The following is a 16,915-nucleotide window of genomic DNA, read 5'->3' on the forward strand; positions in this document are numbered from 1 at the left end:
TTATCGACACTATTTCAAGAGCATCGCGAGGCAACAGTAGTTATTCATTTATTCATAGAGGCCGGCATAAAATAAATTGGGGAGCAAATTATTTGATTTACTGCCCCAAACAGATATGCAGGTGCTATACCTGAACTATAACAGGTGATTCATTGAGACAGGATAATTGCAAACAATTTCAGTAAGCTGCCCAGAGGCTCTGCCACTAATTTGGCGTTTGGAAAAACGTAACAAACAGGGTTAAACCTCTCCCTCTATCCCCCAGTATTCCCCCTCTTCGACTCCTTTTAACCCCCTCCCCTAAAATTGATGACCGAGCAGATTTATTGGCTGTTCAGTCACGCACATTTCCACCCCAAATATAACCACTACGAGGTTTACAGTATTGCATTTTCATTACTTGTTATGACATTCAATGTGATATTATCGGTGTTGTATTTTTTCATTAATTCATAAAGGAGATGGAAGGTGGTGGTTTATTTTTTAAGGAATTGAGTTGTATTTTCAGATTTTTTTCAGTCCATTCGCGAAGGATATTTAGGGCTCATTCACGTTTTCTTCGGATGTAAGACATAGGATTAATCAATTTATATGTGACACATACTAATTGAATGAATACGATTCAAATTAAAATTTAGCAATTCATCATTCAGGTAAAATAATTATTAAAGCAATAATCAGACTATTGAATGTTATGATAGCTATCGAATGTCCAACTGGCAAATGGGAGTTACGGAGAGTTGGAGAGTTCATATCCTGCTCGACAATTTTTTGTGTTGGAGCGTTCAGCTATTTTCTCAGCTATTATTCTTAATATATTATCAACAAATATTTGTAGTCACAGAGGTTTTCAAGATATTTGACAGCATCTTTATTGAAATCGCACTCAGTTGATTACTATGTTCTATATAAACTTTGTCAATATAGTGGTTTCAAGTGAAATTTTTTCTATTTTTTACAATTGCGATAGAAGTTTTTATTTTGATTCGTGTTTAGAGATTAACTGATCTGTGAATTCAAAATTTTAGTAGATATATTTCCTTTTTGAGTCAGACTTGTGTGTGAATTGAGTAATTATCTCTCTATTATTAATCATTTATTCATTCTCTACATAACCTCTAGACTGTAAGTTCTAAATAAATTAAGGTTCATATAATATGCAGGTATTCTAAATTAACGGGAGAATGCCCGTTGTTTTTACCTGAATATATGAATGAATGAAAACGTTGTGGATATTGATGCAACATCTAAAGCCGTGTCCACAGTGAACAAATGTTCGACAAACATGTTTGTGGAAAAAGTTTGGGCAAATTTTATTATGTTTGTACGTGGCCAGTGTGGACGCGTCACCAAACAAGATATATTTGTGAGTGGGAAGAATAGGTTCAATTTTTTACAGCTGGTTTACAGCTGTCAACACTGGAAATGTTTGGAAAAACAGTGATTTTTTGTTTGACAAACAATGATTGTCCAAAATTTTAAAAATGTTTGCCGAACATGTATGTCGAACATTTGTCCAGTGTGGACAAGGCTTGAGACAGTTTAAGTCAGAGAAGAACTGGGACTTTTGAAGATATACATTTGATTTAACTACTCATTAAATTTATATAAAATTGGGTTAATTGAGAAAAATATAAAATAAATAAGTGTTAATAATTGACCCAATAAAGATCTCAAGAAACTTGTATAAGAGTAGTGTTCCCCGTAGTCTTGAAAGAAGATAATGATATAAATTTGTTTAATTATGAGTGTTGTTACAGTTTTACAACAATCTTCATCCCACAACTTCAGTCGTCTATAATCTCACAAGAAGCTTCATCCATTAGCTTACGAGTAAGTAAATAAATCTGAGTAAGTAAATGAAACTCCCATTGTGCTCGAATTCAGTCAAGCAATGATAGCGGCAGTAATGATTCGCATATGGATTCGAGATAATGGCGAGGGTGCAAAATCAATGGCTCGTATAATGCGATCCGAGATCACCAGAAACAAAACTGCCAATTATTCTTGTTGGTACAAAGAGTGTACGGCTCACCACTCACCAGTAACTGTTGCCTTGTGGGGCGACGTCTCTGAATAGACACACTTTCCATAGAGGGTGGTATTTATACGAGCCGAAAGAATAAGAGTATGACGTCATGAAGGGTGTTTCGGAGGGTTTCCGACGTTCGTTTGCCTCTTAGAACTCTCTTCCACCGATAATGAATATAAATGAAACAGCTAGAGTCGTTCTTCTTTGTGTGTGTGCAAGGATACGTCGCGGAAGGGGTGGCAATAAGGTGAGATTCAATTGAAACTGTCAGCAACTCCTGTAAACAACATCAATGCTTCCCATTCTAACAATGCTGACAGTTGAAAACTTACCTCTACCATTGTGAGATTCGTCAGCATTTCTTGTAAATAACATCTAAGCTTCACATTTAAGCAGTTCTGACAGTTTAAAGTGAATCTGGCTATAGTATGGCATGCATTCCCTGCTTTCAACATCATCAATTTGACCCCTAGCACTCACAGACATTATCGAGACATTAGTCGAGCGTTAGTATCCACCCAGTTGGCACGTATTATCTTTTGTTCACAGTACTCAAAGAACATAGCAGTGACGATGCGAGGTGAAATCTCAAGATTCACATACATGAAAATAGAATCACTTCACTTATATGGGCTACTTTATTCAAATTAATAAAATAATATGACAACTTGTAGTACCCTTTTTTCAATTTTATGACCACATAGGATCTCTGTAGTCTCTGGTTAGTCCTCTTTCTTCGTTTATTCGCTTCAATTCTCTTCCTTTCTTCCCAGTACCTTTTCATTCTGTCAGATCTTTCTTTTCTCAATTCATCTGAACAAACCTGTTGCCTTCTCCTAATTGTTTTTATAGATAAGATCCTCTTCCTGTCAGTGATGGTTTCCCTATAGAGTTTTGTGCGATTTTTGACATCGTCAATAGTTAAATTTAGTTCCGATATGTCTTTTTTATTTCCACAAGCCAAGGAATTGTGGCTCTGTCTGTTTTCGCACTCATGAATTTTTCAATAAGTCTTCTTAACAATCGATTCGCTGGGGTTCTGAGAATATGTCCAAAGAAAGAAATTCTCTTTTTGCGCATTGCGTCAGTTATTGGTTCGATTTCTCTATAAATCTGTTCTCTTGGAAGGAGTCTGAACTGGTTGTCAACTACAAGTTTTTATATTGTTTTTATTAATATGAAAATAGACTATTTACGTTGACTTCATAAAATCACAAAGAAAAAAAAATACAACTTGATGTGAAATAATAATTATAATAATAATAATAAATGGCCTTTATTTAATTATTCCACAAAAAATCAGTACACAAAGCAAATTATTGTAGGCGTTTTCATCCCATGGCATAGTGCCGTCTGGGAGAGTTGATTGAAAATAGCAAATAGTCATACCAATAGAGAAGAAATGAAGAATTATGCTTACCCAAAAATGCTTTCATATAAATTATTAGAAATTGAATTGCTGAACCAGGAAGTATTTATACTGCCAGGCATCCTTGCAGTAGCGGCTCACTGCCTGCCAGTCCCGTCCATTCAGATGTGACAGCAGCTCTTCATCAGGCAGGATACTTCTCTGAAGGTGCCTTCTCCGGATTTCAGCGTGGACAGGGCATCCGGATTGATGTGAAATATATTAGAGCAAAGATGAGTACTAAAATAAATGGACTATTCTGGACTTATTTTTAGTGAGGTTTACTTCAGCAGCATTGATAGGATGGAAAGAGTTTGAGTTACCGGTACCTATAAAGATTAACATTAAGAATAGTTCATAGGGTTGAAATTAGGGTCAGAAGCAGTTCATGGTTTAGGGTGATTTTCAATTCTTGCTATTAATCCGAGAGAACGGTCAAATTGAGAAAACTCAAGACTCAAAACTTAAGTGAGAATCAAGTTCAATCTAACTATAGTGAGGTCCATGTTATAATGGCAATATTTGATCAAAATTGGTGTTGCTATCCTTTTCTATCATTTGACAAAACATTATATCGCTATCCTATAGCTTCGCCAAATCCGTATTTACAATGTAGAAGTATAATGAATTGAGGCTGAGAATCGGCAACGCTGTTTGGCTATCTCTAACCACTGTCACTACAACGTGGACCTCAGTATAAAATAAAATCAGGTTTTATGTTAGCTATACAGAGAGCATTTCATTGATTTTACTGGAGCTTTGAGCATAAGAGGATTCCGATTCATTTCGTCTTAGGTTCCATCAGTTTAACAATGGAAACTATCCAAGGACGCTAAATCTATGTAGGAGGAGGTCCTATGATTGAAGAAAAATTGTAACAAGAATCTCATTGAACTTTGTATGAAGCCAATATCTCTATCAATTGAATTGAAAGAGCAACTGCTACCCTACTAAGTTAGAGTTGAGACAGAGCCAATCCTGTACATAAATGCTAGACGCCTATGGGGGAGAAAGAAGTATGTTGTATAGAATAGAATGACTTCTTTATTTGTTGACGTGGCGAAGTTTGGACAGTAATGGCCACTCTACCACCAAACCACGAAAAATACAGAAAATATAGAATATTGAAAATTCAACACGATCTGATTTGTTTACAACTGGATAAGAATTGAAAACCAATTCAACTGAGTGCCGTTTGCGCATTGCCAGTTTAAACTAAATTTCATCTTAAACTGGATTGAATCTATATCAAGTTTGTATCATTTGTTATGAAGTGAATCATTTTGAGTTCGAGCAAAGAGCTGATTGAATTCAGTTCAAGCTTTCACTGTGCAAACGGCCATTAGAGAGAGAAAACTTTCAACAAATAAGATTTAACAGAAATAAACTCATACATAATCAAAAAATAAACCAATGCTATCAGACACCCTTGATGAACAAAGATATGTGTATGGGAAAAGCCTCAGATAAATAAAAATACTCACAAATAAAATGTATCTACAGTGAAGTTTAGAGAGAAATAGTTGCATACAAGAATGTTATCAGATGTTATTGATAAACACATAAGTGAGTAAGGAAAGAATCTCAGCTCAATAATATTTATTTATTATTCTGATTTCGATTAATTCAATTAATTTCAATTAAATGACAGTATAGACTAGTGTAGACTCAATTTGATCCAACTCAAGAATAAAATTATGCCACATAGGAGCTAAGACAGAAATAATCCCACACACGAATGCTATAGGACGTTATTGATGACGAAATAAATCTGTATGGAAAAATCTCAGCTCAATAATAATGACTAGATTAAATTGAACCTTATTCAATTGAACCCTTCCACACAGCATCTCAGGCAAAACAATCTCATGCAAGCTAATAGACGCCCCCAATGACTTGTTTTCAGTTGCTGTGAAGGGAATGCGAGGCGCATTTTTTGGCAGACGCCTCGCTTAGTTACAGAGCCCCTCGACAACACAACTATTTGGCAGAGAGTTGAGGAGGAGAAGAAGAAGAGCAGAACACTCACCCTCACAAACCCACCCTTATGAGGGGTAGCTCCTCCACCCCCTCACGGGGGTTCAAGCACGCGCCGGCGCTTCTCGTTGCACCAATAGCGTCCGAGTATGGGAATTGCAAGGCGGGGGTGATGAGCGAGATTGAACCTTATTGTAGATGGGAATAAGGGTGAGTTTCATGTGTAGCGTTCCCCAAAATATCTATTGCCGATGAGTAAATTTAATTATCGCATCATTAGAAGAGGGGGAGGGCTACAGGGGGCCACAAGATGTCGTCACTCTCGTACCGATTTCCGTAGCGGAACACAGCTCTTCGCGGACTTTGCCTAATTGCAGCCAGCTCCCAGTCAGACATCACACATCAGTTTGCTGCATCAGTGTGTCGCGGAAACTATGACGCCGGTCGGTGACGTCATCAGCATCATCCTCCGGCAACTGTCATCGACGCCGTCCCCGGTCTCCTAGGAACTCCGGACGGAACCGAAGAAACTACTTCCGAGTGCTGATTTCTGGTGTGCCACAAGGGCAGGATTTTTGTGCTCCGTTGTTTTAATCACAGGTAGGCACAGCTTCGTTTGTTTGTAGAGAATAGGTTAGGAAAGAGATTCAGCACAGTCACATTTTGAGAAACGCTTTCTAAGAATAGGTTAGGAATAAGATACTTTCTATTGTGTTGTATTGAAACTGCTGTGGAACTATGAAGATACCATTCATAGGGTTTTTTCATGAAATTAAGGGTGTGATCGCATTTTTTTATGTGCAAGTGCACGTCCAATCAGGCATAAGCCAAAAACGAAATCAGGAAAGTGCCATCGAAACTTTAGTTTTGTCTTGCTATTGAAACTAGTGCCATCGCTTTTAGTTCAAGAATTTATATGTTGATTGAAATGTGTTGACACGTTGTGACTTGCATGTGGCTGCTTACACTGAACACAACCAGCAAGTACACGCGTTCAGTGTGAGTGTTCCTATTGCTATTTCCAGATTTCGTTTCTCATTTGCACGCTTTGTAATGCATAATCAAGCGTGCACTTTGCAGATATATGCATTCAATGTGATCACAGCCTAAGATATATGATTATTATTCCGTTGCCTATTATGTCTGTGTTCAGGATCTGAATAAGGAATGAAATCTGAACTGAATCTAATTTAAGCCTCTGGTCTAGTCACAAGATAGTGTCTAGTTACTGAAGCCAATTCATTAGGATGTATCAGCGACAAGAAGAAACAAGAGACGTACATAGATGAGAAACTGGAAATTGGTTTAGGAGAAATTCATCCCATGCTTTCGAAAATGATGTAGAATAATATATATTTTCATTAAAAAATGTACCTTGTAGCATGAATTATCCTATTTCTCAGGAGCTTGAGATTTGTCACCAGGTCTGTCACTTCATCTTTGTGGTTAGAGTCTATTTTTGTACTCAGTTTAGTTGCAGGTTTGTATAGATCACAAAAAAACTTATATTGAAAATAAGTTGGGAAAATTATCCATGTCTTGCTGTTCAAATTGTAGAATTTTCTTATATATCAAAAATATAACGAATACCGAGCCTATTTTCCATGAAACTCAGATTTGATTGAAGCATAATAAACATATTTGTCGGCCTTAAAATTTTTTTCAATTCAATTTTCTCTACTGGCTGAATGATTCATACAGAACATTGCTTTCTCAAGATATAGATTCTCTATTGAAAGATCATCCCTTATGAGAAGTATGTAATTTCAATATAATTGGTGATGCTTGTACATAATAGTCTTAGGCTCACTGAGAAAGTAGCTCCATGACTATCAAAAATTTTGTCTTTTGGTCTTTTGAAGTGGGTTATATTAGTCTCAACACAGTTGATGTAACATCTTATTATAATATAATATTATAGTCAGTCGTCTGAGATGTTGTCAACCCTCTTCAGGTCTTTTTAGATAGGCTTTATCATCTTGTTTTCACTCAGTTGATATTATGATATTATTGTAATATAATATATAATGAGAGTCAGTCGTTTGAGATTTTATATAACCTCAGACACCGACAAACATCAAACTGAACTATAAGGCACAAGCCTTGGTGTGCAATCTGAGTTGTATATCCGATTGACGGTTGAGAAGCAAATTCATAAAACTTAATTTGCAAGCCGAAATAAGTGTATCGACAAAATTCATGAAAGTGAAAGAATCTCTCCCCTCTTAAGTGGAGTGGTGTCAAGATAGTGGTCAGGGAAATTTAACCCAAAATAATTAGAACAACAATTTTGAAGAAATACTCAACTATCGTGAATTAGGAACTTATAGTTTTGGAAAACATGATATAAAATTTTCAAATTAATATCAAACTGGAATACTTTGAAGAATCTCAACATAACCTTAGATTTGATCTAAAGTTTTGTTGTTACTAATCAGAAGAGTTGATTTCACTAATCAGTACCGTAGCGCCTGTTCTACGTAACTACTCCTCAATCAATTTTTCCCATACAGTACGGCAGAATGCATTCACGCTCAGATACATAAGCTTAGAATACTCTCTGTTCCTGAGTTGAGAGCCCAGTCATGTAGGAGGCATTTGACATTGTCGTGCGTTCACAGCAAAGCCCCACTCTCAAGATTGAATGCATACCTACTAAACTGCCTAGTGTTCTCCACAAGTAAAACTGGTATACTCACAGAGAGAAACTGCTTCAGTGAACTCATGGTATCTAAGTACAGATAGTCTGCATTTGATAGTGGATACTATCAAAAATAAAATCATTGAGATTGTTTTTACATTCCTGATCGTGTAAGGGAATTATTGTGAGCTTTTTATCACAGACCAGATCAATTACAATATTGTTCTATTGTTCTAGGTCTTTGATTTCCTTGAAATACAGTTTTTCAATATGCTCATTTTTTTACATGTTGTAGTGTGGAAGTATTGTTCAGTCATATCACATTCCTCCCATTCAGACATGATATAGATATTCTAATCGAATACATAATTATCAATATTGATGACTTCAAGCTAAGTGCTCTATAGTTTTTGAAAACTGCTGCAACATAGCGAGAGTAATCCTGAAAATAGAACGTTGATGTAGGTTTCTGTTCCAAAATGCTGTTTTGCTTAGCATCAATTGATTCGAACCCAATGGAAATAGGTGCTGAAAATCAAGGTTTCCTTTTGTAAATTAATTATCACTCCAAAATAAACTGAAAATTATTAAAATAATATGAATGCATCCAACGATAAATTTCATAGTTCACATAGAATACATCAGTTTTTAATCATCTGAATCAATACCCACCAATATCATGACTATTGAAAGCTCTAAAGCAATTATATCTTTATATCGACTACATTTTCATCATGCATTGCATTTACATACGTCATAAAATTTATCCTAAGAATTCGGTTGAACTTGATTATTGACCCTAGACTTAGAATTTTAATTATAATTAGTCAATTAAACAATTTTTACCAGGTTTAACGTCTCAATTCACATTTTTATCGAGAGAGAATTATCGAAAACAGCTTCTTACCCTCTATTTCTTGAATCAAAATGCAGGTTTTCTCTTCTTCTTTTTTTCCACCCAATCTAGGGAATAGGGGAAGAAAAGTCCAGACCATGACAGCGTGCACAGACCTCCTAATTCCATTCTTTCCCTCTGTAAAGTCCACACTGCAACTGACCTCTCATGTCCAAGTCCAAGTGCAGAACATGGCAATCTGTTGGAATGCATCTCATTACAATTTTGTGAATGAGACCCTCCGAAATATTCGGCGCTGGCGGGAAAATAACAAAGAAAAACGTGATTCTTTCTTCACTGGCACTGCAATTACGGCGATATGCATCTCTGGCAACAAGTAGCCTGAGTAATAAATTTGATAGACACCTTTGTTGTTGATTTTACGACAAAAAACGAAAACCGCTCCTTTTCTGGGTCTTTACTGCTGTCTGTTATTTTATTTGGTTGAAAATTACTTTAAAAGAAAGAACTCTTTTTGTTTCTGGATATTATTCAATATTGATCACTCTGATGAATGATTTGAAGATTTATTTGTGTTACAATGAGGGAACGAGAATCCGATGAAAATTATATTGTTTTATTTCAGATAGAAAATATAATTTTCAAATTCAAATTTCAAATTTATTCACACTCATAAATACATATACAGAAACCAAATAGAGTCTAGCTTGACAAATACAACAATAATCCATCTAAAATTTAATAATAGATTGTAAATAATAATATATAATATAATATTAATGTGAACAATAACTGCTCACAAAGTGCTTCATGAAGCACTTGTCCGTGAACAGGAGTTGAGGTTTATATATAATTCAAGATTCATTCACTATTTACTCAGACACGCTACACACATTTCAATTCATCAATATTATCATGTATAGTTTGAGAATTCTGCAAAGGTGTATCAGGCTTAAGTCCAAACAGGTCCTCCAGTTCTATATAAAAAAAAAACAATTTATTATGAAGGTTGTGATATGTTTCTGAATTTGACAATTCCTACCTCAAAATAAGGTTCAAAACAAATTAATTGATCTAATATGAGAGCATTATTCGTCCTTCAATAAGAACCAGTTTGTAACAGTATTTGTAGTATCAGTATTAATAGTCAGTTCTGTAGAAACTTCAGTGAAGGATCTCCATATCGAGATATAATCATTTTTTCTCATAGGAAAGCGAAGCGACAATCATAGCTTGAAGAAGAATGGGAATAGAATAACAATATCCATAGCTACGATTTTTTGGTTTCGACTGCTTACAGTACGGAAGACCTAAATCACAGTCTGTGATGATTCAAGAAATCATCTTCAATGATAATAATTTAAATTTATCTGTTTATTCAACACAAACTGTTAAAATTCTATGTGGTTCCATCTATTCCTGGCAGAAGAGTGAGATCCCAATCAGCATTAAATGTTGTCATGTTATCATGTGAAATTTTCACATCATGATTAAATCTTCAAAACAATTTGATGATCTAAAAGAAAAACCATGAGAGGTGAGATGAAGAATAAAAGAAAAACGAGAAGAACAAGGATAATTTTATAAATTCAAAAGTTGAGATATCAATTTTTGTGGATAAAAACGCAAAAACTTTCAGAAGATATACTTTCAAGGAACATTTGCTGTTGAAAAAAGGGTTCTACTGGAGTTTGGGGATGGTACAAGATAATGATAATGACTTTTGCTTGAAAGTTTCACAACTTTTCCAAAAGTTCATAATTAATTATGAAATCAATGACGCTTATTGTTCCTTGGAACTGTAATCAACATCAAGCCAATTTGTACTCCTATAATGAATTATCTTATTATATCTTGATAATTTTCAAAGAAGATATCCATGAATCATCCTTGGCTCAGATTTTCAGTTGAATCATCACCCTAATTTGTCGAAATCTGATTTTTATGAGTCAATAATCTGCAAGCTTCAATTCTTTAGGAAAATATTCTATCTCTTTCAAGCGACTCACTTGAAGACTTGTATTTTTCACAATATCTGCAGGCTATAACTTTCTCTAATAACATTCTTTTCAAAACAACAGACAACATTAATTTCTTCTACGAAGTCTCTGGCTAAAACTACAAAAAGCATGAGCATCAGGGGAAAGAACCGCACGAAAATTTTTTCAAAGTTTGGAATTTTCTAATTAATTGTGATTGATTTAATCCAATTTTGAAGTATTTTCAATTTAAAAATAATTATTGTATGTTTTGAATTGTAAATTGAGTGTGTAATAGGAGAATGAGTGACACATAACCTAGCTACATTTGGACTGTTGTATAAATTAGAATTGGAACCGTTTTGGGCTTATAAGCCTGTGGTACTCTTCTGAAAGTTGTGTAATTCTGAATGATTGAATAAAAATTCAACCCAATGATTTATCCAATATTTTTCTCATTGAATTTGTCCTGTATATCATGGGCTCTTCATTAATTCCAATTTAGAGGAAAACTTAGTTATTCTCCAAACAATTTGAAAATTCATTTCCAGTATGGGTGATGGTTTGAGATTATTATATTCATCAAATAATAATGAGTCATGTATTTTCCACAACCGAATCGCTTCCTGGTGGCTCGGAACCCACATAAATATATAGGTCCATTCATCTCTAATTATCATCCGCCTCATTACCAATGCACAAGCCTAGAGCTCATGTGAGCATCATCTTCAGTAAAAAAAAAATTCTTTCACTAGACTGTATGATACTCTCAATAAATGTACACTCACTTGAGGAGAACTAACCAATGATTACTACAACAAGCTAAAGCTTACTATAGATACTAAGCTCTCTCGAAAACTATTGTTCATTTTCCCAATGCACCAAAACAAAACCCTCGCTTATTTTCGCTGCAGAATCTTCCCGTTGCCAGAATGGATGCTGCAGTTTATGCATTCTAAACCACTGTCAGAATATGTTCTCAGATCTCTGCACATGTATCTGGAGGATTTATAGTTTTTCTGTATATTTGCGGCGGGCGGAAGCCGCAGTATCGGAGGGTGATTCGCACATACATCATCTACTCAGCGGGAACATCCCACTTTGTTTGCGGAGCTCCGTGATTTACATCCTAGAAAAGATGCAGCTTAGTTTTCTCAATGTATGACTAAGACTATAGTGAACTTAACGCTATAATGGCAGTGGAGAAAGATAGTAGAACAGAGCTACCGATTCTCTGCCTTGACACTGCCTTCTAGACAGGATAGCTGATACTGTATTTGAGTTGATATCAACTGTTCAGTCTTGTTTAAAATAAACAATATTATTCGTCAAGGAAATTCCAATTATTCATGATAAGATGATGAATTCGTATAATTGAGATTAAATTTTGTGTTAGTTGAATATATTTCTACATTGCTAAAACCCGATTCGCCAACGTTGCTGAGCGAGAATAGGATAGCGCTATCTGTTCTGTGGAATGATAGACAAGGATAGTAACATCAATGTTAATCGAATACTGTCAATGTAACGTAGACTCCACTGAAAAGAGTGTGCACTAAATTTCTTGGTAATAATCTAATTTTCAGCACAATAATCTACATTATTACATTATTATAGCCTGAGATACTACGTATATGAATAGCCGTTATAAAAGTAATATACGGCTAGCAATGAAAAGGAATGTAGTTGAAAAATAATGGAATATGGGATGTTTTATCCTGGAATGAAACTGATAATGTATCTCTTATCTATTGGAAACATGATAATAATCAAATGAAATGGTATGTGTTAACCTGGAAGGAAGCTGGAAATGTATTTGCTATCTATTATATCACACATTGATTTGATAACCAAAATGACAAGATGATGTTTTGGTAGCAAGTATTGAGATTGTATTCGACTTTACTAAGCTGGAAGCAATCAGAAACATGCATGTCCAATGTTCTTTAATGCCTTAATGCAAAAGTTGAAATTGCATACGATACTGTGTTCATCCGTGTAGTGTCGTGTAGTTCCTTGACTGACTTGTCTCAAAACGTTCAAAGCTTTCTCCAACTGTTCAACTATTAGCTGATCTCTCAACACAACAATCCTGGTCTGTGATTGGCAGACAGCTTTGATGACGTAGAGTCCTCCAACTGAATGCTTCCACAATATTGTTGAGCTAGTTTCCTGTTGGCTGGACGTTTTCAAGAATCATTCCGCCATTTTGTAATGAATAGATGTCTTAGTTTTGATAATTTGAACTCCACTCATTCCAAACATCTCCTATGGCTGGTAATTGAATTTGTTCCATTGTCATGATTGTACTAATTACACATTTTGCTGTTAAATAAAATATTATTCCGCACATGAAATGTATCAGGATTTCGATATGAAATATTAATATTTTAAGAGTAAAGTCATAAAGTTTTTTCAGAGCATTTTCAGAGAGTCAAAGTTCTTCAGAATTAAATTTTTGCGATAGGTTACATCCACCAGAACTATTTGGTAATACTAGCTCAAAATGAAGCAATTAATATTCAATGATAAATGACTTTGTAACGTTTGGCTCAACCCGCGTTACAGAATAACTCCACTATTCAATCGATATACTATTTTAAATCAATAACTTTAATTAATTATCTAGTAGCCTACTACGTCACATTATTTGTACAGTTGTTTCAGACTGATGTTATCCCTGTTTGTAACATGCGTTTTGTTGTTTTTTTCGTTCTCGGAGTATCCGTTCATTGTCTGTTAACCTGTGAGACTCAACTTCCCAGTCTCCCAAAAAAGATCTCCAGCTTGACTCATTGGATCGTAAGCTCCATAATATTTATTTTTGTTCCATTCCATTAGAACAAGGTAATGGAGCAGACAAATGAAAAGCAAAGCTTGGACTCTGAGAAAATTGCAATTTATATTCGTTTAGTTTAGGTTTTAGTTAGGTTTAGGTTTACGTTCTTCTCCAAGAAGCCCCAAACAATCCCTAATCCACCACGAACTGCGATTTATACACTATCGATTTGCTACTCTAAATGCAATCAATAATCTCAACTTGAAGAAGAAGAAATAATAATTAATCTAAAGACTAACTTACAGGCTTTATTTTAATGATATCTGAATTTTCCTTTCTATATGATGAGTAATGCAAACATTAATCACAAAAATGAGTTGAATACTTGAATAAGTTGATTACTTATGTGTAATAATTATTTAAAATATTCAATTGAGGCTGTATGAATAGAACAAAGGACTCCTAATTTTATTATAAAAGTGATAATATTCCAGCAGTTTGTTAGATGCAATTTCCAATAAATCCTCCAAAGTTGAATGAATTTTCAAAAATAGTTCTAAACGAGGGCTCCAAAGTCCATACTTACAGTCCACTCTATCTAAATCACTATCTACACCCACATTCAGCTACTTTGAATTGCTTATGTGATTTCAGCCAGTCCCCCAACTGATAGATCTTGGACTGCAAGTGAACATGTACGCCTTGTAGCGTGCAAGATCATCGTAAATTGTGCCACTTGTAATCTAGCAGATAGAAACGTCTTCGAACGTAACGACCATTTTGAATCTAGATGACTCGTGAACAAGGGCTGAAGCGCTTCCATAGCTTTTACACCGGAGCGTTGAAAGCGATAAGCCATCTTTTTATTATTAATTAAATCGCCGCCCGAAAAATTGATGAGTCATACAAGTGCATGCCAAAAAGCAGTTCACGTAATAGATGCATGCTGCTCCAACGATAGTTCGTAGAATGCACCACTTCATTCAACCCCTACACTTTTCGTTTCATCGCGAAAAAACTTCAAAAATCTGAATTATCTGTCCTTAATTGGTTTTTTATTCAATTCAGGTTATCAACACGAAAATTTCAAAATGTAAATTTGAATTAGCTGAGGTGAATTGTTTTTTTATTCAATTCATGTGAGAACATGATTTTCCAATGAGGAATTTTGAATTATTTGCTGAGAATGGTTTTTTCATCCATTACGGGGTAAAAACATGAGACTTCATCATGTTTTGCGTGTATGTAACATGCTTGAGTTTTAACATGCTGTGAGTTTTGCTGTGGATACTGTTTTTGCACATGATGTTTGTGTTTAATGGAATAGCTCACATAACAGAAATATTATCAGGAATCAATTGATGAAAATAACCAGAATTGTAGAAGAATCTTACTCTTATAACAGTGTCTTTTATGAGAAGTTTATTGATTTTGGAAGAGCGGAGCTTATTGAGAATTTATTTCATTTTTCACAGAAAATAATGTAAAAGCGGATGTGGAACTCATGAGTCATTTGAATAGAATGTCACCTGGAAGAATGCCACTTCACTTCCAAAACTATAGACCTCCTGAGAGTTATAGATAGTAAACTATAGTTTCTCACCTCCTGGAGAAAAAGATGTAAAAAGGGCGAGAAAGAGGTTAATCAATAAAAGTCAATCCCTGAAGTGAAGATGATGATGAAATTTCTATTTCATTTGAAAAGTAAACTTACCATACACACAAATATCTTCAACACACACATAGAATAAAATTATTAGAATTGATGGTGATGTTGTGAAATCTCTCCATAATAAGAAAAGAAGGATATTATTAAATATAAAAATTTTTTAGTGAAATTTGACAATATCCTTCTAAAGGATATTGTCAAATTTCACTAAAAATTCAGTGAACTAAAAATGTTTAGTGAAATTTGACAATATCCTTCTTTCCTTAACACTCATAGAAGTTTTCAGTTTCAATTTTTCGATTTGATCATACTTTTCGATTCTGTTACAGACCTCCAAACTGGAGCTCGCAATGTACGACAGCTCGTGCAGCTACCAGAGCGCACTCGAGCTGAAACGCATGGTGAAATCCGAGTCGGACTGCAGCGCGGCTGCAGCCGCTGCAGCTCCCGGCGACTGGCCTGGCTGCGCCTATCGCTTTGCCTGCAACTCATCTACCTTCGAGCAGCTGAAACAGTCTGTAGAGAAAGCCAAGGCCGCACTGCAGGATCGGCATGCGGCCGGCTACATTGCGTTTGCGGATCAGTCCGTGGAGAAAGCAAAGGCTGCACTACAGGATCGTCATGCGGCCGGCTACAGTGCGTTCGCCGATCTGGCCGCGTCTCCGTTCTGTCCGCCGGCCGCTGCGGCTAGAGCCGCTTCGCACGATGTGCTGCATGAGAGCGACGGAAAGCGCGCCACTGGTGAGTCAAATCGGACACTTTTATTCTACTTTATCGATTATTTTGTCTCCTTCAATGGAATGGTAATGGAATAGAATCGACTGGAAGCTGAGAATTCTTAGAAATTATAATATTTCAAACTGATGTATTACCGTTAGAATGAGAATTAATTAATTGAATTGAATTTTATTGCCAAAAATCACATACAAATACTTGTACAATACAATCATTTGAGTATGCAATATAAAATTACCCACAGATAGACATTGATTGTAACTTTGACAACAATAATTATCAATGTAATATTCGGATGAATTATTTATCGAATGAATAAATGAAACTATTTTAATTGCCAAAAACAAAATATAAAAATCTTTACAAAAGATACGATCATGCTACTTCTAAAGCAAATGCATAACTTGAATACATAGAAAATAAAGGACTGCTAATAACTTCATTTCAATTTTTCAATTTATTTATTTCAATTTACACAACATTACATTTCATTAAGTACATATATTATAACCTCTCTAGCTATATAGATATTTGAGAGGTATACAGTTGAAAAATTTACAGACACTAATTCTTTTATAACTCTTTGAAAATTGCAATGAGCACAAAGTCAACAACAGAAGTTCGAAAACAGTTCAGTACAGATTGTCGGTACACTTTTTCAGCATCCCACTTTGTCACAGTATCCTGATACACAGATATCCATACAGAAGGCATTTGCTGCCAACTTGATTTCCATCGTCTCAGCCACACACACACAAATTATTAGGCTACAGCCAAGATTATCTAGTTACTCTTGCCAAAGATAAAGAGCTGAGAAAAAACTGGAGAAGGTATAGAAA

General features: G+C 35.2%; 1 protein-coding gene across 3 annotated transcripts in view; it reads left to right on the plus strand.

Annotated features, from left to right (window-relative positions):
• Positions 1 to 5,737: 5,737 nt before the first annotated feature.
• The window catches only part of LOC111052504 (transcriptional regulator ERG homolog), a 183,518-nt gene continuing 172,340 nt past the window's right edge, over positions 5,738 to 16,915 (plus strand). For all 3 annotated transcript variants that reach the window (XM_039431590.1, XM_039431592.1, XM_039431591.1), the window contains exons 1-2: positions 5,738 to 6,017; positions 15,671 to 16,082. In XM_039431590.1, coding sequence (XP_039287524.1) covers positions 15,692 to 16,082 — 391 coding nt within the window. In that variant the 5' untranslated portion in view covers positions 5,738 to 6,017; positions 15,671 to 15,691. The remainder of the gene's footprint in view (positions 6,018 to 15,670; positions 16,083 to 16,915) is intronic.

This window comes from Nilaparvata lugens, chromosome 6 (assembly GCF_014356525.2).
Source record: "Nilaparvata lugens isolate BPH chromosome 6, ASM1435652v1, whole genome shotgun sequence".
NCBI lineage: Eukaryota > Metazoa > Arthropoda > Insecta > Hemiptera > Delphacidae > Nilaparvata > Nilaparvata lugens.